Here is a 20,919-nt window from a genome sequence, read left to right as displayed (position 1 = left end):
TGCTGTATGGTGTTAAATTGTACAAACCTAACACATGGTTGGGACAGATAGCTTACATGAGCGGGAGGCAGATGGAAAATAGCATTGCCAAGAAGGACTGACTAGAGATATAATCCTTTTTAATTATTTTATTTTAAAGTTGTTTCTTACTTCAATATTCTACTTGCTTGTAGAATACTGAAAAAGGCTGAGCATGAAGGTATAATCCATACAGATTTATATTTTCTTTCTGAAACCACAGAGGTTTCTGGTTTTGCCAAGATAAAGTGGCAGAATATTTGGAACTAAAATGGACATGGCTTTGGATTTTAGCCGGTCATGGTTTTTTAAACTGAAGGTTCAGCGTGATGCTGAACAGTCCTATAATGAAAAGTATTAATCCTAAATCCAGTTTATCATGCATTCTTTAAAGTTCCTGTAGTTCCATAAGTACTCTTATAAATCTAGCTAATTATTCCCAGGAACGGAAGCTTTCTAGTGCTAGTATTATAAAGCACCTACCCGGTACTTTGGATCTGTTAAATGTCGCCATAGAAGTGATAAAGATCCATGATTCTTGCCGCAGCAATTGTATGATGAGAGCAGCAAATTCTGACATGCAGTCTCACAGCTGTCATATACTTACTTTCCCCACTAAAAACCTGAGATCCTCCTGTCTACTTGTGCTAACGTAGCTTGCAACTTCTTGTGGAGGCAGCACTCTTGTCACTTTGCTACTAATCAATTTTAAAAGCACGTCACACCTATGGACATGTTGGTACCTGGGGAACAAGCTTCCCCCAAAGTAGTTTCTAGTTGTGTTCATGACCACATGAACAAAGTTTGCAAATAAGAAATTCCAGTGGATTTGGATTAGTTCATGTGCATACAGCAGTGTATAGAGCCTACTTGGTTGTGTGGTTTTAAAAAGCTATTATTAACAGTCACTTTGAGGAAAGGAAGGAGAAATGTGTCACGCAAACATTGAGTGTTTTGTTTCTCCAACTGCTTTGGAATTACCATAAGAGTAGAAGATTATTTGACAGCTGTGTACTGGTGCACGTTCATGAAATTGCTCCTCTGAATGTCTTGTTTTTCAAATGAACAGTTTAATGTGTTGGTTTTTTGAATAATTTTATTTAAATTATTTTGAAATTACGGAATGTTGAAATTGTGACTTATTAATAAAATGAAGACAGTAATTGTTTTGTAATGGAATTCAAGTTAAATCCAGTGTATGGAATTATACCATGCCAAGTATTTTGTGAACTCTTACAGTAATTAACTCTGAATGGTGTGAAGCGTGGTTCCTTACATGCCAAAACAGAGTAGGAAGTAGGGCTTGGGGTTTTTTGGTTTGGTGTGGTTTTTTCTCTAGGGCAAGTAGGTGGGGAAACCTGCAGCTCTCTATTGTATTACTTGAGAAGCGGGTTCTTGTCGCTTTACTGCCAGCCTGTGTGCTTAGATGTGTTGAGCCCATCCTGCTTGCCACTAGTCTGAAAACTTTGAACTACTGGTGTTGGGATTTTGTGCACTTCTAAATGTTACTGAGCTGTGAGCCATCCACCTCATGACACAATCAGTGCGTTACTTCAGTGTAACACCGGGTAACGATCACACTTCTGGGGTGACAAAACCAGCTTAAAACTTCTGTAAGTGAGCAGGTAAAAATGTAAAAGTCTAGATGTGGGCAAAGTTACTTCACATGCTTGTTCATTTACTGGAGCAGAATGCATACATTAGGAGATGTTCTATATAAGTGTTTCCCTCAGTCACAGGAACAGTAGCTATTTCTTTATCAGTCTATGCTTCAGCTGTGAAATTTATATTCCTTCAACATTGTTGTATAACAACATTAATTTAACTATTGTATTAGAAAACAATTTGGTGCACAAACAAGTAGCTACTGCTTCTGGGTATTTTGTGTTAGCTTACATTATGGTGAAGTAGATGCACGACTTGCATATGTATAGATAAGCCAACAATTTTCTGTGTATTATGGGGACTAGCAAAATCTACATCACAAATTTTGACACATTACAGCTGAAGGAAGAGGAACAGCGTGCAAGACAAGATACATTCTTCAAGGAAAGATGCTTGTCCAGCAGTTTGCTTCATGTGATTGAACTGAGCCTGTAAGGATTCATGGATAAAATGAACAGGAATAGATCTGAATAAAGCAAATCTGCATACATGGTAACCAGTAGCTCTTTTACTTTTTTATGTTGCTTAACTGTTTTATTTGAGGGAAACCTGTGTGATTTAAACCTTATAGCTTTTTGCAACTTTATTACTGGTTATATACATTTGGCAATTATAATGTGCAAGCAATTGGAAAAAGTCAAGTAAATGCTTGTTTTTATAGTAGTTTGTTCATGTTAAACTGTTCATATGATAATGTCTGTACACAGCACCACTTTGATTACAGTAGATGTAGTGTTGTAATAAACTGTTTAATGGGGCTGATGTGTAAAGCTGTTCAAGTTATTTTATGTTTACACCTCAGGGAAAGTCTTGTGTTCAGCAATATTTAAAGATGTTACAATGAAAACATTGATGCTGTCTTTAAAAACATCGCAATAGTTCTTGCATATGCCTCAGCCTAATCTTGCATTCAGTGGGTTAAACATACTAATGTTGCTCTCACACATTCAATTTTGATCTGAAAATAGGTGGTTACATAAACCCTTTAATGCTATTTTGCTTTCTAGGAGTGTTTTACCTAGGTGGCTTGTGAATTTGCTCATTGACATGTAAAACTGTAAAAACTGCAGTTCTTTGTGGCCTGTTGTTTGCAGGAGAGGTGGTCCCAGGCTTGTGATTATTTTTTTTAGCACGCTGAAAATTTCCCCTCTCACACAGTCTTGATCCTGATTGACACTACAATGGGCATAAACTGAAACTGTTCACACAGACTTGAACTGTCCATAACAAGGGGTGGGAAGGTTAGCTTTAAAAAGTAAAACACAACCCTGCAGTTGTTTACAGTTTTATAGTGATAGTGCTTGTGTGTGTTCCCCCTCCACCCCCAAGGCCGTAGCAGTCTGTACATAGTTGTATATTAGAAATGTGCCAGAAGAGAACAGATGTTCCCATTTTTCAGACTTTCTGGGTTTGGTATTTTCGTACTACTTCGGGGTTTATTCACACATGCATATAAAAGAGAAGGTACACCTGTATGTCCTCGTTCAGGTGGGCAGGATTTAAATGTCGTAGCAAAAAGTGGCGCTGATTAAATCTGTCAGATGAGGTTTTGTAAATTTACCTAAAAACAAACTATTGGAGCTCACAGTGAAAGTTGAATACAAATTCTAAGAATTTGTTTTAAATTTCATTAAGTGTGAAATGCAAGTGAAGAGAAAGTTCTTGTGAGTTGCAAAAACTGATTTCCTGGCAGCCTTGCACAAAGGCTTGCTTTTAAAAGTCTGTTGTAAATCATTACATAACTGATTTATTCTTGACGTTTTCACTTACTCAGTAGTTTCACTTAATGTTTTAAGTTAAGTTTCAAGACCTCAGATGGCTTTAAGAGGCAACTCTTGATTTCTTTTTTTTCTTCTTTAAATTTTGAAGACTTTTACAGCTGACCTAAAATATTACCCTGTTCAGGAAAGCACTAAATCCATTTCGTTTTCCAGAACATTTAAAGCATGTGCTTACATTCCATACATTTCAAGGGAAGTAAACATATGCCTTAAGTACCTTATTTGCATCCATGAGTGATTTTTTTATGCTTTACTGAGTTGGGACCAGCAGCCTGTGCAGTGGCACAAGTCTTGCATAATGCTCTAATATTTTTGTCACCTACCACTTAGCCAGGTTTCCTGCAGCCAGGCTGATGCTGTTGGACTTGGCTACAGCTTCAGACTCTCCCCTCCCCCCCTCCCCCAATTTTTTAAATCTTAAAATATGTACTTCAGTTCCTCATGCATGGGATCACCGGTGCTTATTGAACTATTTGCTACTGAGAAGATATTTGACATGTTTGTTTAATCCTGTTTGAAATGAAAACTTGCCTTTTAAAATTTTGTAACACTGAAAGTTGTATCAAACAAGTCATGACTCACTTCCTGCTTTTTGTGAATAGGTGTTGGTTACAAACAGTACTGTTTACTGTTGTAATTTTTTCTTTACTTAAAAAACATTGTTTACTGCTGTGTGTAATAAGTTTAAGGAAGAAATAACCTGCCTGTAGCTGTTACATGGGGAATAGCTAATACTGGAGAGGCAGCAGGTAAGTAATGTTCCATTGCATAGATATATCAAATCGTAAAATAAAAAATTAAATTTACAAGCATTTTATGCAGGAACTGATATTTTACTCCATGTTGAAATAGATTTAAGGAGACTGTCGCTCTTTTTTTCCCAGAGTGTAATTTCTCACTCACATACAGATTTCCGTTGCTGGCAATGGAAACAGCAGGGAGGGAACAGGAGGGGGAAAACAATGTTGAGTTAAACTGAGCGATCGTTGTTACCTAAGCGATGAGGTCCTTGTGGGAAGCCCCTTATTTCTGCCTGTTCTTCAAATACTTGGTTTTAACTGGTAGATGTACTGTGTTGCAATCTAGAGAATACTCTCCTGTTATTGTGAGTTTAATTTGTTAGATTATTTTTTTTAATGAAACAAAAAATGTACAGAAAAATCCAAAGACCCTGATAGACACCAAAAAAAAAAAAAAAAAGGAAGAATATGTCTAATGCACATCATGTAGATCTGGATCTGTAGTTGAACTTTTACCAGGTTTTGGTTTATAACATGCTACTGGCAATTTCCTGGGCACGCTCAGGAAAGAGCAGTTCGGTAGTTCACTGACTGCTGCTGATGCCACGATGGCTACTGCTGTGCTCTTCGATATTCATCCAGTTGTGTTTCATCTCCTTTTGCTCATGAAAGGAGAAGTAGTCTATGAGGAAATACTTTATTTCTTTCAAATATTGATTTTTATAAGTAATGTTGAAAATAATTTCTTAAGGCTGTGTCCTTTATCTTGAAAGACAAAACCAACAAGTAGTGACTGAGGGTTGGAGTGATTGCTTTAGCAGTGGACGTTATTTTACAAGAGGTTTGTTTTTAGAAGTAGAGGGGGTTTTTTTAAGTAACATTTCTACTGGACTATATGTTTTGACAGGTCAAAAATACTTCAAAATAAGAACAGCATTTTGGAAACTGTACAGTCTCATTTTCCTCGTTCCTTTTTTGCTTTCTGTGCCAATAATTTTAGTTCTGATTGCATTTTGAAAAATGTTTGTTGGAACTTCAAATTTTTTTACAGTGTGGCTTATGAGCTCGGATATCTTATGGTTTTGTGTTAAACAAAATTATCTTATTAAATTTAGGCATTAGCTTGGTTGGTTTGTTTTTTTTTTTTTTAAAGGAGTGAGTGTTTTCTATTTTTGTTCCTTTTGAAATTGGTGAGGCTTAGGTTTTCTAACTATTTTTTACCCGATTGTTTAGTTGCATACCCAAACCACTGTAAATGTTTTCCTAGTTGTATGTGGATACTTGGAGGTTGAAATGTTGTATATATATATATATATACTTGTCATCTGTGTTTCTGGTAAAAAATACATGGCATTCTTTATAGAAATACTTAACTCCTGATTTTGTTTTCTTACCCACCTCCTCTCTGTTTACAGGTTAAGCAGAATTTGCTCCTATTTTTATTTATAGAATTTTATACGTAGCCTCTTGAAGTTATCATCGGTTCTTGTATAAACTAAGATACAGCCTTAAATTTCTTGTCATAATGCTCATTAAGATGCTCTTAGTCACGTAGATTCAAATACAAAAAAAAAATGCATGTTTAAGACCGATGGTTGTCGGAGATCCAAGATGCTAAACCGCTTGTGCATTGAAATATAAACCCTTCAACATCTTAGAGAAGGAAAGAGCAGGTCATTATGTTGGTCATTGATTGCACAAGTCTTAAACATAACAGTTGAAGTCTTAAACATAATGGTTGCAGCATGCTAAGTAGTCATGATGTATATGCAGAAATACTGTCTCTTGCAACTGTTTACTATGATGCCCTGCAATTAATATTGCAGGTGGGTGGAGGTGTTTAGGTTGTCTTTTCGTTTTGTTCCCCCTCCACACCCCGACCTCTGATGTTAAAATCTGACGTACTGTGTACTTTTAGATTAATTTTAGCTTTAGATGATATAGTTTAGAGCACAGAAGTTCCTCACTGATGTTCTCCTGGGATTTTATTTTTTTTCTTTGCCCATGTTGGACAAAATATGCTAAAATCCCATTCTGTTTGGATAATGTGGGGCTTTGGGCAACCTGGTCTAGTGGAGGGTGTCCCTGCCCATGGCAGGGAGGGTGGAACTAGATGGTCTTTGAGGTCTTTTCCAACCCAAACCGGTCTGTGATTCTTCACTTGTTAGTTCTTGAGTCCTTTCTATAGCCTTAGTTATTGCAGTGGGTTTTAGGTTCTGGTATGACCTGTGTCTGTGGTTAAATCTTTAAAAGCTTCTTTGGAAATGGACAAGTTTCCTCGAAGCCTCTTGGAAATAGAGAATGGGGTCTATACCTCTGATCCCAGTGGAATGGAGCGCTTCACTTGTAAAAATTCCCATCCGTTCATACCCTGTAACGTGGTTTTACATGATTCAGTGCTAACACTTTGGAGTATATTCAAGTCATAGACTTTGGCCTCACCCTCTTGTATACTGTATTTTGTAATAGAAAATATTTTAAACTGTGCATATTATTACTACGTTATGAAACAGACATTCCCTTGATGTAAGCAAAGGAGGAATGTGTGTGCTTTTATAAATACAAGTGATTGCAAATTCCTTACTGCTGCAGATGTCCTTTTTTTAAAATAATTAAAAAAAGTTTAAAAAACCAAACAAAACGCCACCAAGTGTTTTAAAGGTGAAATACATTCCTTAAGGCTTTTCTGACGATTACCAGCACTGCTGACTTTCTAAACAAAAGGCTGTATTGTCTTCCTGTACCGTTCCATTTCCTGATCCCCATTTTGCACAAGGATGTACGCCTAAACTGTTTGAGAAATGGTTTCTGAAATACAGCAGCAGGGCTTGTCTGAGTCGGAATGCAGGACTGCAGAGCGAAATGTAAGGAAATGGTTGCCTGTCAGAATGCCTGACTCCAAAGGATTTTATATATATATATAAAAAAAATATATATAGTAAACAGTTTCCTGATACTGGCAGGCCAAAGAGTCTGTTGAATACTTGAGTTTCTGGAGACCTATATTTCTCAACAAGGTAAGATGGTATCCTAGCAAATGCAGATTTTAATACATTTTCAGCAGAGGTACATAAGTTTAGGGATCACTTCATCTTTTTTAGATGTTATACTTGAAATACTGCATAACTTTTAGCTTTCACGGGTTTCTTTTTTTTCCAGCCTTTAGGAGACTGTTAAGCAATTTGCTGTCCAACTTTTGTGTTGGTCTTAAACTGCAATAGTAGTTTACCTTGTATTGAAGAAATAAAGACCGTTTTTATATTAAAAAATACTTTTGTCTGTCTTCATTTCAGCTCATGTGACATCTTTGCAGTGCTCATTAGGTTTAGAGGCTTTTTCAGTGTTCAGACATTAATACTTAAAGCGTGGACATTCTAATGTAGTCACAGCTAGATTCTGTGCTATAATTATTTCTGAATCCAGAAATAGGTCTCTTTGTACTAGTTCTTGTTCTTCTCTGGCCTTGAAAGACGTTTTGCAGAGTTTAAAATCAGTGAGAAGTGCAGACTTTTTAGCCACCTTTTTTTGGTCAACTGTTTTTCTGTAAAATGCAGTGACCCACGTGTAGTACATCAACAAAAGGGGAAGAAAAACCCCAACCCACAAGCCAGCCCTGCAAAGCAATTTCAGTCTCTTATAACTCATTTTCAGCATCAAATGTTGAAATGCTTGGGGCTGTGGGTTTGCTATACGGGATGTATTGAACCAACGATGATAAATCTTTTTATTGCAGCCTTAGCTTCTTGAGCTGGCTGAACCTGGCAAACGTTAAATCATTACAGAGCACGTGTGTGTTCGACACAGCAGTGGCCAAGCAGCTCTACAGCAGCATGAGCTGGTGCCAGTTCACATCGTGCAGACCCATCCGTCCTGTAAGGAGTTAAAACTACTCTTGGCTCTGTGGTTTCACGGCCAAATGTTTTACTCCGTGGCTACATCAGACCACTGTCTATATAAAACACACACCTGTGTTACCTACAAAAGGCTGTTAGCGTTGCCATAGTTCATGATACCTGTTGCAGCTCACTTAGGTGGCACCACATGAGCTGTGCCCACTGTACCTGGGTTACTGATACCGTTTTGCAGTGCTGTCTGTGATGAGCCTCCAGATTGTGTGAGAAGGCTGAGGTTCCTTTGGGAAATTACTTTTTTTCCCAATCCTCATGGTTTCAAAAAGAACTCTGAAATGTGACCAGATCGGCTTGGAAAATCACAGCATTCGTGATTTTTATTTTAATGTGATTTTTTTTATTTAACAAAGGTGTGTGATTATGTAGAGGAAACATCCAGTTTGTTACAGAAAATGAACCTGAGTTTCTTTGGCTAGTGCTCTAACCTGGAATAACCAAAATGCCATTTGATTACTGTAGGAGGCCCAAATTTAACTTGGCCCCTTACATTTACTGCACTGTGCCTGAATTTCACTGTTGAGCTGGGGTTTAACTCTTGAGTATGGGCTGTAGCTTCATTGACAGAGTGAAGGTTTGGACAGTGGTGGAGTGAGTGTTGGGCTGTGGCTGGCGGGGTTCAGGGGACTCCAGACTGCCTTCTGGGTGGAGATCACAGGGGAAAATCATCACTACCTTGATTTTAAAGTACCTTGTTGCAATTTTCCTCCAGGTTAGGGTGTTGAGCAGTTCCCATTGCAGAATGGGAGACAATTGTAAAGCATCCTGTCCCCAGAAACACAGGGTGTGTCCAGTGAGGATAAACACAGTGAGGATTCAGTTGTACATGGATGAATTTGTTGTGGAAGCATCTGAGCATAGGTCAGCTAGCCAGGATGCCAGATCATCAAGGCATGATTTAGAATGGTTTCAGAAGAACAAGGAAAGGTAAGTGCTCTGGAGTGTGGGGGTTTTCCTCTTCCACGTAAGTTTTCTGGGGCAAATACCATCCCTAGAGACAAATAATTTTATATTACTAGGGAAGCTTTTTCTTGCTCACTTCTACTTGCAAGACCCTTGCCTCCAACCTCTTTTGGTGTCCCCTCTATAGCCACTGCAGATTAAAAGGTCTCTGTGGTGAGCTGGAGGGGAGAGATCCTGCTAGAACCCAGGCTCCAGCAAAAGGTTATTGTCCATGTTTGTTCTCCCCTCTATTGCCCAATACTGTGGGCACCTCTCTGACACCCTTTGTTGCAGGCAGACCAACCTCAGAAGAGCTAACCCTTCCCCCTGGGCTGCAAACCATAACAAAGCCACACCATCCCCACCAGGACAAGCCCATTTCTGAGCACAGCTGTCCTGGCTGAGTGGCATCGTTCCATGGCTCTCAATACTGACTGGCAGGTTTTTGGGAGGGAAGGGAGGTGGAAGGGCTTTGGGAGGGTTGGGGGGGGGGGGGGGAGGGTGAAGGGGTGGAATTTGATCACTTGTGTGAGCTGTGGGTTCTTAACACAGGTTCTTGTGCCAGCTGCAGGTGAAGGCTCATTTCTGCCCTGCGGGAGGGGAGAGCTGCCCCAGGTCAGAGTGTCAGTGCTGTTCTCAGCATTCTTATTCTCCCTGAGTTCATCCTTCACAACTTCCCATAATACTGCAGCTGGCCCAGGAGGAGGCAAGCTGCAAAAGAGAAGAGGAGCAGAGAGCAAATCAAAGTCCAAAAATCTGGGAAGCTGTGAGATGTAAGTTTGTGTGGGCTGAGTGAGGGAAGATAAGAGGTTGCAGCAGCTGTACAGCTTGTGGTCTCAAAGGTCCCTCTTCTACAAATGTCGTCACGGGAAAATCAGGCACAGGCACCCGAATGGCTTTATTCCCCTTACCCTGAAATGCTGGGCTTCAGAAAGCACATCAGGCACACCTGCATGGCTTTATTCCCCTTACCCTGAAATGCTGGGCTTCAGAAAGCACATCAGGCACACCTGCATGGCTTTATTCCCCTCACCCTGAATGAAATGCTGGGCTTCAGAAAGCACATCAGGCACACCTGCATGGCTTTATTCCCCTCACCCTGAATGAAATGCTGGGCTTCAGAAAGCACATCAGGCACACCTGCATGGCTTTATTCCCCTCACCCTGAATGAAATGCTGGGCTTCAGAAAGCACATCAGGCACACCTGCATGGCTTTATTCCCCTCACCCTGAATGAAATGCTGGGCTTCAGAAAGCACATCAGGCATACCTGCATGGCTTTATTCCCCTCACCCTGAATGAAATGCTGGGCTTCAGAAAGCACATCAGGCAAGGAAACATCAATTTAATCATGTTGGGGCCAGCACCTCTGTTCTGCGTTGGGAATGCCCTGGGTCCTCTTGAAGGCCTGCAGCATCACACTCTCAGGCAGTCACTGAGAAAGATATTTCCCAAATTAACCTCTGTGTTTTTCCAGGGAGAACCCTGGTAGCAGCATGTTTGTTAAAGGAACATAGTCTGTGTTAACACCTTGGACAGTGTGTTTGGCACATCCTAATGTGTGACACATCTACCTGATTTTCCAAAATCATCTTGGGTAGCAACAAAAGACAACTCTTAAGCATAGTGAAGACTTTGCTTTTGAAGAGTTGATGCTTGTTTATGTCCTGTGAGAGCGGGTGAGGCTGCTAGACCTCAGCAGTTCACTGTGTAAGAGATGGATAGTTAACTGGGAGTGCAAGAGGAGGGAAGTGCATCAGGCACATTGGATATTTACCTACTGTACCTCTTAGAAGATCCAAAAGCAAGCGATCGCTTCTGGAAAATGTGAGTAAATGGCTGAGAATTGGGGAGATAACCCCACACCCCAGAAAAGTAACCTGTTGGGAGCAGTGGAGGAAGAGAGCCTTTGGAGAATGAGTGAAGTGGGTACATGCTGCCTTCCTTCAGCTGGTGACAGAAGGAGGGTTTGTGAGGGGCACAGAAGCGGCATGACGCAGCCCCACGACATGTCAGGCTGGGAGGTGTGGAGCTGTCCCTGGGCCCAGGGAGGGAGGGAGAATGGTGCTAAACAGGTGCAATTTCTGCTGTTAAGTCAAAAGTGATCAAAAACTTCCTGCTGTTCTTACCCTGCTCCTTTACTGCTTTGAGAGAACGTGAAAAACAATTTTGGACCATTTTTACTCATAGCAACGTAGGTCTCTGCTGCAGGCAGGAGATTGATAATCCCTTTTCACTGTCTGAATCTTTATTCATCTCCCCTGAAGGATTTGCAGAAAATGATGTTAGCGCTCTGCTTCCCGTCAGGCTGCAGTAGCTGTGAGTCTTGCAAACCTTGTGCCCTTTGTATAAGCAGCAAATAGAATGATCATATATGTGGGAAGTAGGATTAATTTCTCCTCAAACAGGATTTCCCAGTTTGTCAGAAATGACCTGGTGTAAACATGAATACATACATGTATTGCTGAGCGGGGTTTTTTTCCAAAACACTTGAATCTATTTGGCATTGGAGCTCACTGAGTAGATTGTCTTTCTTTATCCTCTGTGTTAACGGTGAAGTTAGGCCCCTAGGTGCTGAGTCAAGGAAGGATGGGTTCCAGATGGTGCAGATGTGCCATGGGATGTGGTGGGAAGGGGTCTCCTGCCATCTAGTGGCACGGAAAACCTCTGTGCTCTACTTAATTCATCTCTTGAATTAAGTCTGTGACCCTTGTTTTCTTAATTACTGTGATGTCCACTCATCGTTTATCCCATGCATCCACCTCCTAAGGAGTTAGGAGCTTTGTCAGCAGAACTAGATTCGATAATCCTCGAGTGCTCTAAATTTAATGGCAGGACGACAACAGTTGCTTCTTCCCCTTTTTCCACAAAATAAGCTGTATTTTTGCTTTCCTTGCCACCTCATGAGAAACTCGGTGTTTCTTGCCTTAGTTTCTGCATATTGACTGCGTTTTGAGTGTGCTGCTGTTAAACTCCTGTACACATTCTTCTGTGCAATATCCTTGGAGTGAAAGAGATGCTGTGATGCCCAGAAGCCTTTTGTTGGCACTGAACACGCTGGACGATAGTGTCCACACAGGCAGAGAAAATGTTGGCTGTGGCTGAAGGCGTCTCCACAACCCCGCAGAAGGTAGGTGGGTTCCTGTGCAGAAGGAGTGAGGAGCTCTGCAGAGTTACTTGTATTTCAGAGTGGTTAAATTGATGCTTAAAACTCCTTTCTAAAGCTCGCTGGTATCCCCTTTCCCTGTTTAGCCACCTACTTCTTTTAGACAGGCAAGCAGCTGCCCTCACCACCGTTCACAAGCTGCAGACTGTGCTTCACTTCAATACATGGCTCTGCCTGGATGTGTTGCTGCTGCACACTGGTGAGAGGGCAGGAAAACAGAGACCATTCATCCCAAACAGAATCCTTATTCATGGGTCAAACTGTAAGGGACTTGGGCTCCCACCTCAAAAGGTTAATTGGAGCCTGTAGGTAATTAAAATGGCAGTTCTCACTTTCCTGAGTGATTCAGCCTGGAATCCTTGCAAGATGCAGGTCCACAGCCCCCATTTTCTCAAAGACCCGTAGTGTAAGGCTAGCAGAAATGGTGAATGACATAGAATGGCCAGCAGAGCCCTGCAGAAGAAATTTGAAAATAATGTCTAAATTGTGTGGTGTGGTTTTTTGGGCAGTGTTTTTTTAAATACACAAACTACTTTGAATGAGAAGGGTCAGAGAAGCCAGTGTTTTATTAGCGGCTCTAAAACCAGATGAGAACGATTAGCCGTTTTCACTACAAGAAAAGCTGTGTTTTGAGCTGCTCTGTAGAAGTATAAATTCTCCATAATGATTAAAGCTATCTGCTGGCTGGCTTCCATCTCAGCTGGAGTCCAGGAAAATTTTCCTGGTGTTTTTTTCACAGTGGTAGCAGTATGATACTTCAGAAAAATACTTTATTCTTTCTTTTTTTTTTTTTTCTCTTGATGTGGGATCCCTACTGCGCCCTCATAATTTTAACCTGGCCCCTGACTGTTCCATTCAGTTATTTATAATAATAAAAAAGTTATGCCTTTTGCTCAAAATTCAAAAATAAAACTCTTAACCCCTGCATTATCACCTCCTTCAGCTTTTTTTCTATAATTGCAGCAATAACTAACGTGGGTTTTGAACTGTGAGGGGCTTGGGTGCTTTACTGGAGAAAGAAGGTTTCTAAAAATCCAAGTCTTTATTTAGAAAATTGGCAAGTTGCCAAAACCAAAAAAGCATTACCACTGAATTAAATTAATAGTCTGTTAAAACCATGGGGGCTGGCAAGGGGGGCAGTGGTATAGTGTTCATTGCCACAGCCAGATTTGTGCTGCCTCCAGCCACGCCGGATCCTTGGAGCAGGCGGCCTCTTCCCCCACTCAGGTTTGTCTTTTCCAAGACTGGAAGAATTTTGAGCAAAGTCTTACATGACACATGTGCAGGGTCAACTCCTGTGAGATTGTATGTGATGCCCTAAGGAAAGTAAAAATGTCCCCACCTCTTTTTAACTTGGCACATTTAGAACCCCAGTTCCAGAATGAAACCGTGCCTAAGGATGCTGCGGCACGCGCTGGTTCTGCTGGGGGTCTGGAGCTGGAAGTTCCTTATCAGACACACCAGCATCCATGTGCCATCTGAGGGAGCTGTGGCTATCAACAGCTTCAAAACATGACAGGAGCTGCTGCTGCAGAGCAGCACACCGTGCCTGCCACAGCTCTTGTCCCATGAGATGTGTGTGCAGCTGGGTGAGCCATCCCCACACCATGGTTACCCTTAGCAGAGTCTTTTTTTGGTCGCATTTGCACCCTTAGGGCAGCAACAGTGGTGAGAGGGCCCCAAGCCTGCACTGGTTTCCTGTTTCCTTTGTCAGATCTGACTTGCACTTCATTGATTAAGATCAGAACCGCTGCCTAAATGTGACATGGTAGCATCTTCCTCTGGTGTTTTTTGTGGAAATACACGTTGGGCTTGATTTGTGCTTCTGTATAGAGAGAGCAATGTGCAGAGGCATCCTGGAATTTATTTCTGTGAGTAGGAAGCCTGTGTTAAGTTTTCCAAGGACATTTTTGCAGGTTGAGGGAAGTGATTCCGTTCCTCTACTCTACTCTTGTGAGACCCCACCTGGAGTTGTGTGTCCAGCTCCGGGGTCCTCAGAACAGGAAAGATGTGGAGCTGTTGGAGCAAGTCCAGAGGAGGGCCACAAAGATGACTGGGGGCTGGAGCACCTCTCCTATGAAGACAGGCTGAGAGAGTTGGGCTTGTTCAGCCTGGAGAAGAGAAGGCTCAGGGTTGGCTTCAAGCTGAAAGAGGACAGGTTTAGGGCAGATGTTAGGAAGAAATTCTTCCCTGTGAGGGAGGTGAGGCCCTGGCCCAGGCTGCCCAGAGAAGCTGTGGCTGCCCCGTCCCTGGCAGTGTTCAAGGCCAGGCTGGATGGGGCTTTGGGCAACCTGGTCCGAGGAGGGTGTCCCTGCCCATGCAGAGGGCGAGACTGGCTGGTCCCTGAGCCCCTTCCGACCCGAGGCAGCCCGCGGTCCTGTGACCCGGCTGTGCCTCTTCCCGCCGCCCTCCCAGGCCGCGCCCCCAGTGGCGCCGCCGCTCGCGCAGCTCCAGGGCTGGTTTCGGGCGGGGCGCGCTTACGCCGCGGAGCCGTCAGCCAGGCGGCCCCGGCCCCGCCGCCATGACGCCAGCGCGCCGCCGCCGGAAGCCGCGGGGGATGGCGGTCGCGGGCCGGCGGCGGGGGCCGGGCCGGGCCGGGCCTGGCGGGGCCTGGCGGCCGCGGCGCGGGAGCTGAGCGCGGGCGGCGCGGCTGCGGGCGGCGCCCCGTCCGGGGCAATATGTTCAAGAGAATGGCAGAGTTCGGGCCTGACTCCGGGGGCAGGGTGAAGGTGCGGCGGGATCCGCGGCGGCCCGGGCGGCGGGCGGGAGTCGCTGCGCGGGGCCTCCGCCAGCCCCGGCTTGGCGGGGCTGCGGAGCGGCGGCAGCCCCGGTTCTGACTGGCGCCGCGGGGCGCGCTGTGGGGTTCTCTCTCTTTGAAGGGCGTCACTATCGTGAAGCCGGTCGTGTACGGGAACGTGGCGCGGTACTTCGGGAAGAAGCGGGAAGAAGACGGTCACACTCACCAGTGGACGGTTTATGTCAAGCCTTACCGGAACGAGGTGAGGCTGCGTGCGCGGCCCGCGGCCCTGCAGCGGGGCGGGGAAGGACCGGCCTCGGCGCGCCGCCTGCGGGGAGGGACACCCACCGGGACACGACACGGGCGCGGGGCAGCTCCGCAGCCCCTCCGGCGGTGTCCCCACAGCAGCCCCCGGGAGCGGCGAATCGGGATTGCAGGAGGGGGCGGCGGGGTGCCCGGGCAGAAACAGCGGAGGAAACGTGTAGGTGGGATGGTGGGTTTCCGGGAAGGAAAAAGAGAGGGAAGGCGCTTTTCCTCTTGTGTGCTTGGAATGACCTCTCCAGGCCGGGGGAAAACTGAGCGAGCGGTGAGAGAAGAAATCCCAATAGACCCGTGTGTCAGCAGTGATCTTTGGATTTACTGTTCTGCTTTCCTCCCGTGCTTCCAGTCAGCAGAAACACCGTGTTTCTGTCAAGAGAAGCAGCAGGCCTGTTGGGTGTGCTGCGCACACAACCAGAAGTAATGCCGTTTGTATTTCAGGATATGTCTGCCTACGTGAAAAAGATTCAGTTCAAGCTGCATGAAAGCTACGGAAATCCTTTAAGAGGTGGGTTTTGCATTTGGGCATTCGATCCTAGAATGGGGAGTTTGATGAGTTCCACTGAGGCTTCCTTGTCCGTATTAACACCCCTGTGTTTCCTCCTGCAGTTGTTACCAAACCACCTTATGAAATCACCGAAACAGGCTGGGGGGAATTTGAAATAATCATTAAGATATTTTTCATTGATCCAAATGAAAGACCTGTAAGTACACTGACCTTCTGACAACACTTACTTAGTCATGGTGGCCTGAAGCTATGCTGTGGCTTATTGCTGGTCAGAATAAGTCCCATCAGCTGTGGAAGCAGTGAAGCCTGTTCTTGTGGGAAATGTATTTAGTGACTGGCTGTGTTACCCTGTTTCTGTGCTGTACTGCTGCCATTCATTTCAGCTTTTCCTGCACGTGGCTCCTCTGACACTGACTGATACGTGACTACATGTTACACCTTACATGGGTTGAGGACATACTGAGGATTTATCTCTTCTCTGTAGCTCCCTTCTTAATAGTTTTTATGCACTGGTCCTAAACCGCTTGTCAAGAAAGTTTTAAAGCATCAAATTGCTTTTGGACAGTTGGTGTGTTAAACAATGCATATTAAACTTAAGTAATACTACTCCAGTTATATGACATTAGTTTTTGCTGTCCTAAAAGACTTTTAAAATCCTGTACCATTGTTCAGTAAGAACAACTGCTGCTTGTTGATGTCTAGAAAATTTATGTTGCTCTACAGTTGTCAAGCTGATCAACTTCTCTCTCTGATTAGGTAACCTTGTATCACTTGCTGAAGCTTTTTCAGTCCGACACTAATGCCATCCTGGGAAAGAAAACTGTCGTGTCTGAATTCTACGATGAAATGGTAGGAAAGGTTTTAATGTGGCCTGTGCTTTATTTTGAAGAGTGTTAGTGACACCCTGTGTTTTTCCCCTTCACAGATATTTCAGGATCCTACTGCAATGATGCAGCAGCTGTTAACAACGTCTCGTCAGCTAACGCTGGGTGCTTACAAGCATGAAACAGAGTGTAAGTTTTGGGGTTTTTTCCTGGGGTGTAGCAGTACAATGGAGCTGGATGCTGCTCAAAACCAGTATTTTGCAACTTTTGCAAAGATTTGAGAACTTGTAAGATTTTCAGACCTGTATGCATGCTAAAGAGGAAAGAACTATGAGTGACTTAGAGTGATGATGTGATCTACGCCTAGCTTAACGTCTTAGAAGTTAGAACAGAAAGTAAATTGAGGCCACTGTGTTTGTGATGAACTTGTGTTTGGCTCATGGGGAGGTTAACTGCAAGCAAAGATCACACTTTAAGCACTGAAATACAGGAGTATGGCTGCTGTGTTCTTTGCATCCTTATCCAATCTGTCTTTAATACCAGAATATTAAGGGGATTTAAGAAGTGAAACAAAAATAGATTGATTCCTAGAACACAGTGCTTTTAGCAACGGTTTCTGTTCTGATCTCTGACTCTGACATCTTGTCTTCTACTCTGAGAAAGCAGATGTAATATTGAGCCCAAATCCTTCCTTGTTAGTTACTGCTTCCAGTGCCATTGTAGTCGGGCCCGCTTGGCCGTTGGCTTATCGCCATGTTCCCCTGCCACCAGGAACCACCAGGTATTTGCAGGCACTGGATGCCTAGAGCTGAGTGGTCATGAGTTTGAAGCTCTACAAAGTTGGGGTTCGATTTGCCTTATGTCTGTTCGGGGGTGTGGGCATCGGAGCTCCTTCCCTGTTCCTACCTCAGTTCAGCCAGTCTCAGGTGGCCCTTTGTCACACTGTGTGTTGCCGTGGGTTACGGGTAGAAAACCATTAATAATTGAGTCATAAAAAAGGCTTGTCTGAATTTAAACTTCTGGCTGTTTCTCCTGAGAGTAAATAGAAACCTTTTGTGGTGGGTTCTTTTTTGTTTGATCTGTTTTGGTTTGGGGTTTTTTGCCACTCTTTGGGCAGCCTGTGTCAGCGCTCTCACACTCACAGGAAAATGTTTCCTGATGTTCTGAGGGAACCTCCCGTGTTCCAGTTCGTGTCCAGGGCCTCACATGCTGCCACTGGGCACCACGTGTCAGTTATTTGTGATTCTCTGTAGTCCCCCATTTACTTGCTGTCAGCGTGTCAGGTGTGTTGGTGGGCTGTGTGTGTGTCCCCCACTTAATCTTTAAAACATCCTGGTGAATTATTAACTGCACCCACAAAGCTGATGGGCTGAATGAGGCTACAAAACACGCTCACTTTTTTTTCCCCATTTCTTTTTTTTGATTTGTTTGGGACACACACCATCCAAATTACTGCTGCCATTTAAAACCAAAACAAACAACAAACCCAACAAGTTTCCACTCTACTTAAAATATTTATTTTTCTTTATCACCAACATAGTTGCAGATCTTGAAGTGAAAACCAGGGAGAAGCTGGAAGCTGCCAAAAAGAAAACTAGTTTTGAAATTGCTGAGCTCAAAGAAAGACTAAAAGCAAGTCGTGAAACCATCAACTGCTTGAAGAATGAAATCAGAAAACTTGAAGAAGATGATCAGTCTAAAGATATGTGATGAGTGTTGACTGGATGAAGAACCTGTGCTGAAAGGAGAAGGACTTGAGGCATGGAACTGTGTGTGTTCTCTGCAGTTCTGTCACTGATATGATGTGACTTTCCCTTGATGTGGCAGTTGACATCATAAATGGAAGAATATTGTTTTATAGTTAAAGCCTGTAGCTACTGAGGGATTTATTTAAAGTAGAAGGGCTCTTGGAGACTGGGCTTTTTGCTTTTTGCTTTTTTTTTTTAATTGAATTTGTTTGTATGGTATATGAAATCTTTGTATAGAGTCTGGTATTAGTTCAGTGGGGTTTTACCAAATGCTGGTGTTTACTTTTTTTTACTTGTTTTTTTTTTTCTACTGATTAAGAGATGCATCTTTAAAGCTAAAAATAAAATATGCAGGTTTTTTATGTTAGTGTTTTTTGTCTCTGTCCAGTTGTGAGCTTCAAGAACCAACTCTAAGTAGCACACCCTGATCGAAGGCAGAGGTTGAAACACAAGTTGCTGAGTCTGGTTATGGTGATTTCTGCATCTCTGCCTGATACCAGCACAATGGAAAAACTTCCTGAAAACAGGATGTTCAATAACTCCTGTATCTACAGATGAGAGTTACCAGCACCACATCTGCTTTAACACATCAGTTCTACAGGTTGTGCTTGGAAGCAGGCAGTGATTCTGGTCCTGTGCTGGGGAAGTTGATATTTGTATTGTTCTGTGGTCAGGTCATCACACGTCGTCTCTGCTGCTCCTTCCTCCACACAGGGAGGACTCCTCACACTCTTTTCCTCTGTCCAGCATGGGTTCCCTCCCAGAGAAGACAGTACTGCCACCAGCTTCTCCAACACGAGTCCTTTCCATGGGCTGCAGTTCTACTCCTTTGGGTACCTCCCCCTGCTCTAGCATGGGTTCCTCCATGGGCTGCAGGTGGGTATCTGCTCCACCATCAACCTCCATGGGCTGCAGTGGACCAGCCTGCCTCACCATGGAGAGGAAAAGATCCTCTTCATGGGGTGCAGGGGAATCTCTGCTCTAGCACCTGGAGCACCTTCTTCCCCAACTTCTTCATTGTCCATGGTATCTTCAGGGTTATTTCTCTCACATCTCACTCCTCCCAGGTTGTATTTGCTCCTGGTGATTTTTTCCCTTTCTTAACTATGTTATCTCCAAGGCACCACCACTGTTATTCATGAGGCCAGCAGTAAGTTCATTGTGGACCTGGCTGGCACTGCCTCTATTGGACACAGAGGAAGCTTCTAGCAGCTTCTCAGAGAAGCCATTGCTTTAGACCCCTGCTACAAAAACCTTGCTACACAAACCCAGTGCACGTTCTGAGGTAGCCAGCAAGTGTTGCCCCTGAAAAATCAACTCATGAGCTGTTCCCAGTAATTTTTTTCCCCCCTCCCTCTGCCCCCTTTTGCAGAGGGCAAAGAGACAGGTAGAGCGGGTGCTGCCTCAGGTTTTGCAAGGGCTCAGGTTATTTTCTACTGCTCTCAGATACAGTGTTGCAGTAAACTCTGCTATGGAAAACCAAAAGGACATCCCCTTTCCTATAGAAAACAGTATGACCCATGCTTTCAGAACAAAGCACTCACTTCACATTTGAAACAACTGATGAGAGGCTTTTACCATGGATTGGTGAAGAGTGAGAACTGAAACAATTTCAACACTCAATAGACTTAATTTTTTCATTAAGAAATACAGTGTTAAAACTTGGCATATTTAGGTTACTGTGCTCTATATATATACATGGGGGTTGAGGAACAGCTTGTACCAGTGGTGTCTGCACAGCTCCTTCCTAGCACCACAGACTATACAGATTTCTGGCTTCCCAACTGTTTTGGTCTATTGATTGTGTAGTCAATTCCCCTTTAAGCAGGAGCTGAAGAAGAATGTACTAAGGAATTCTAGTACAGGACAACAGGCCATTTTTCAGAGCTTGGAAATAAGACTTGTGTGGGCCCCAGTATGCTGCACGTTCTAACCCTGAAAGAACACTTTTCAGTGAAAAGTTAAAAAATGTATTCATACAATTTTCTTTCATGATACCTTATTATTCAGTGTGTGTATTTGGCTGCTTCCTTGACTTTGACAATCATCAGTAGCAGATATTTTAAAGGAAAAATATAATAAAGCTAGCACAAAGTGAGCCCTCCCAAGTATATTCTCTTAGCTTCTTTGATTTATTTCATTTTCTGAAGAAGCTTTTAAGGTCCATTTCTGCAAGTTAAACAAAAATGGGAAAGGAAAGCAGGTTACTAGAACTGAAATGGAGTGGGGCACCTAAGGACAAAGTTGCATTTGACCTCCATTGCCTTGAAAACAAGAAGAGCCCAAATGCTACACGCCGCTTTATTTTTGGCAGCCCTCTGAAAATGTGACTGCAGACAACTAGTTACAGTTTGTGCTTGCCAGGGGTGCTAACTTACATGCTATTTATATTGCTGAGACTGACTCTAGCCTGTGGTTTCATCCTGAGGTATAATTGTGAAACACAGATGTATTTAAATTTGCTTTGCAAAGGATGGGAGGGGTGGGTGGGAGGAGTGGGGAATCCTTTATTGTGCTATAGGTACAGTTTGGTATCACTGAATTGCACAGTAATTTATCTGATT

General features: G+C 43.4%; 2 protein-coding genes across 6 annotated transcripts in view; both read left to right on the top strand.

Annotated features, from left to right (window-relative positions):
- CPSF6 (cleavage and polyadenylation specific factor 6) overlaps positions 1-2,441 on the top strand; it is a 28,833-nt gene extending 26,392 nt beyond the window's left edge. For all 5 annotated transcript variants that reach the window (XM_084273444.1, XM_084273443.1, XM_084273442.1 and 2 more), the window contains one exon: positions 2,023-2,441. The gene's annotated coding sequence lies outside the window, so the exon portion shown is untranslated. The remainder of the gene's footprint in view (positions 1-2,022) is intronic.
- Positions 2,442-14,813: 12,372 nt separating this feature from the next.
- Positions 14,814-18,722, top strand: YEATS4 (YEATS domain containing 4). The gene is made up of 7 exons (XM_084279613.1): positions 14,814-14,949; positions 15,100-15,219; positions 15,717-15,783; positions 15,885-15,979; positions 16,540-16,632; positions 16,709-16,796; positions 18,148-18,722. The coding sequence occupies exons 1-7, from the start codon at positions 14,899-14,901 to the stop codon at positions 18,315-18,317; spliced, it is 684 nt and encodes a 227-aa protein (XP_084135739.1). The 5' UTR covers positions 14,814-14,898; the 3' UTR covers positions 18,318-18,722.
- The last annotated feature ends 2,197 nt before the right edge of the window (positions 18,723-20,919 follow it).

This window comes from Gallinula chloropus (genome assembly GCF_964237585.1).
Source record: "Gallinula chloropus genome assembly, chromosome: 1".
Taxonomy (NCBI): Eukaryota; Metazoa; Chordata; class Aves; order Gruiformes; family Rallidae; genus Gallinula; species Gallinula chloropus.
The sequence above is the reverse complement of the archived record's forward strand: the minus strand, read 5'-3'. Positions and strand labels throughout refer to the sequence as shown.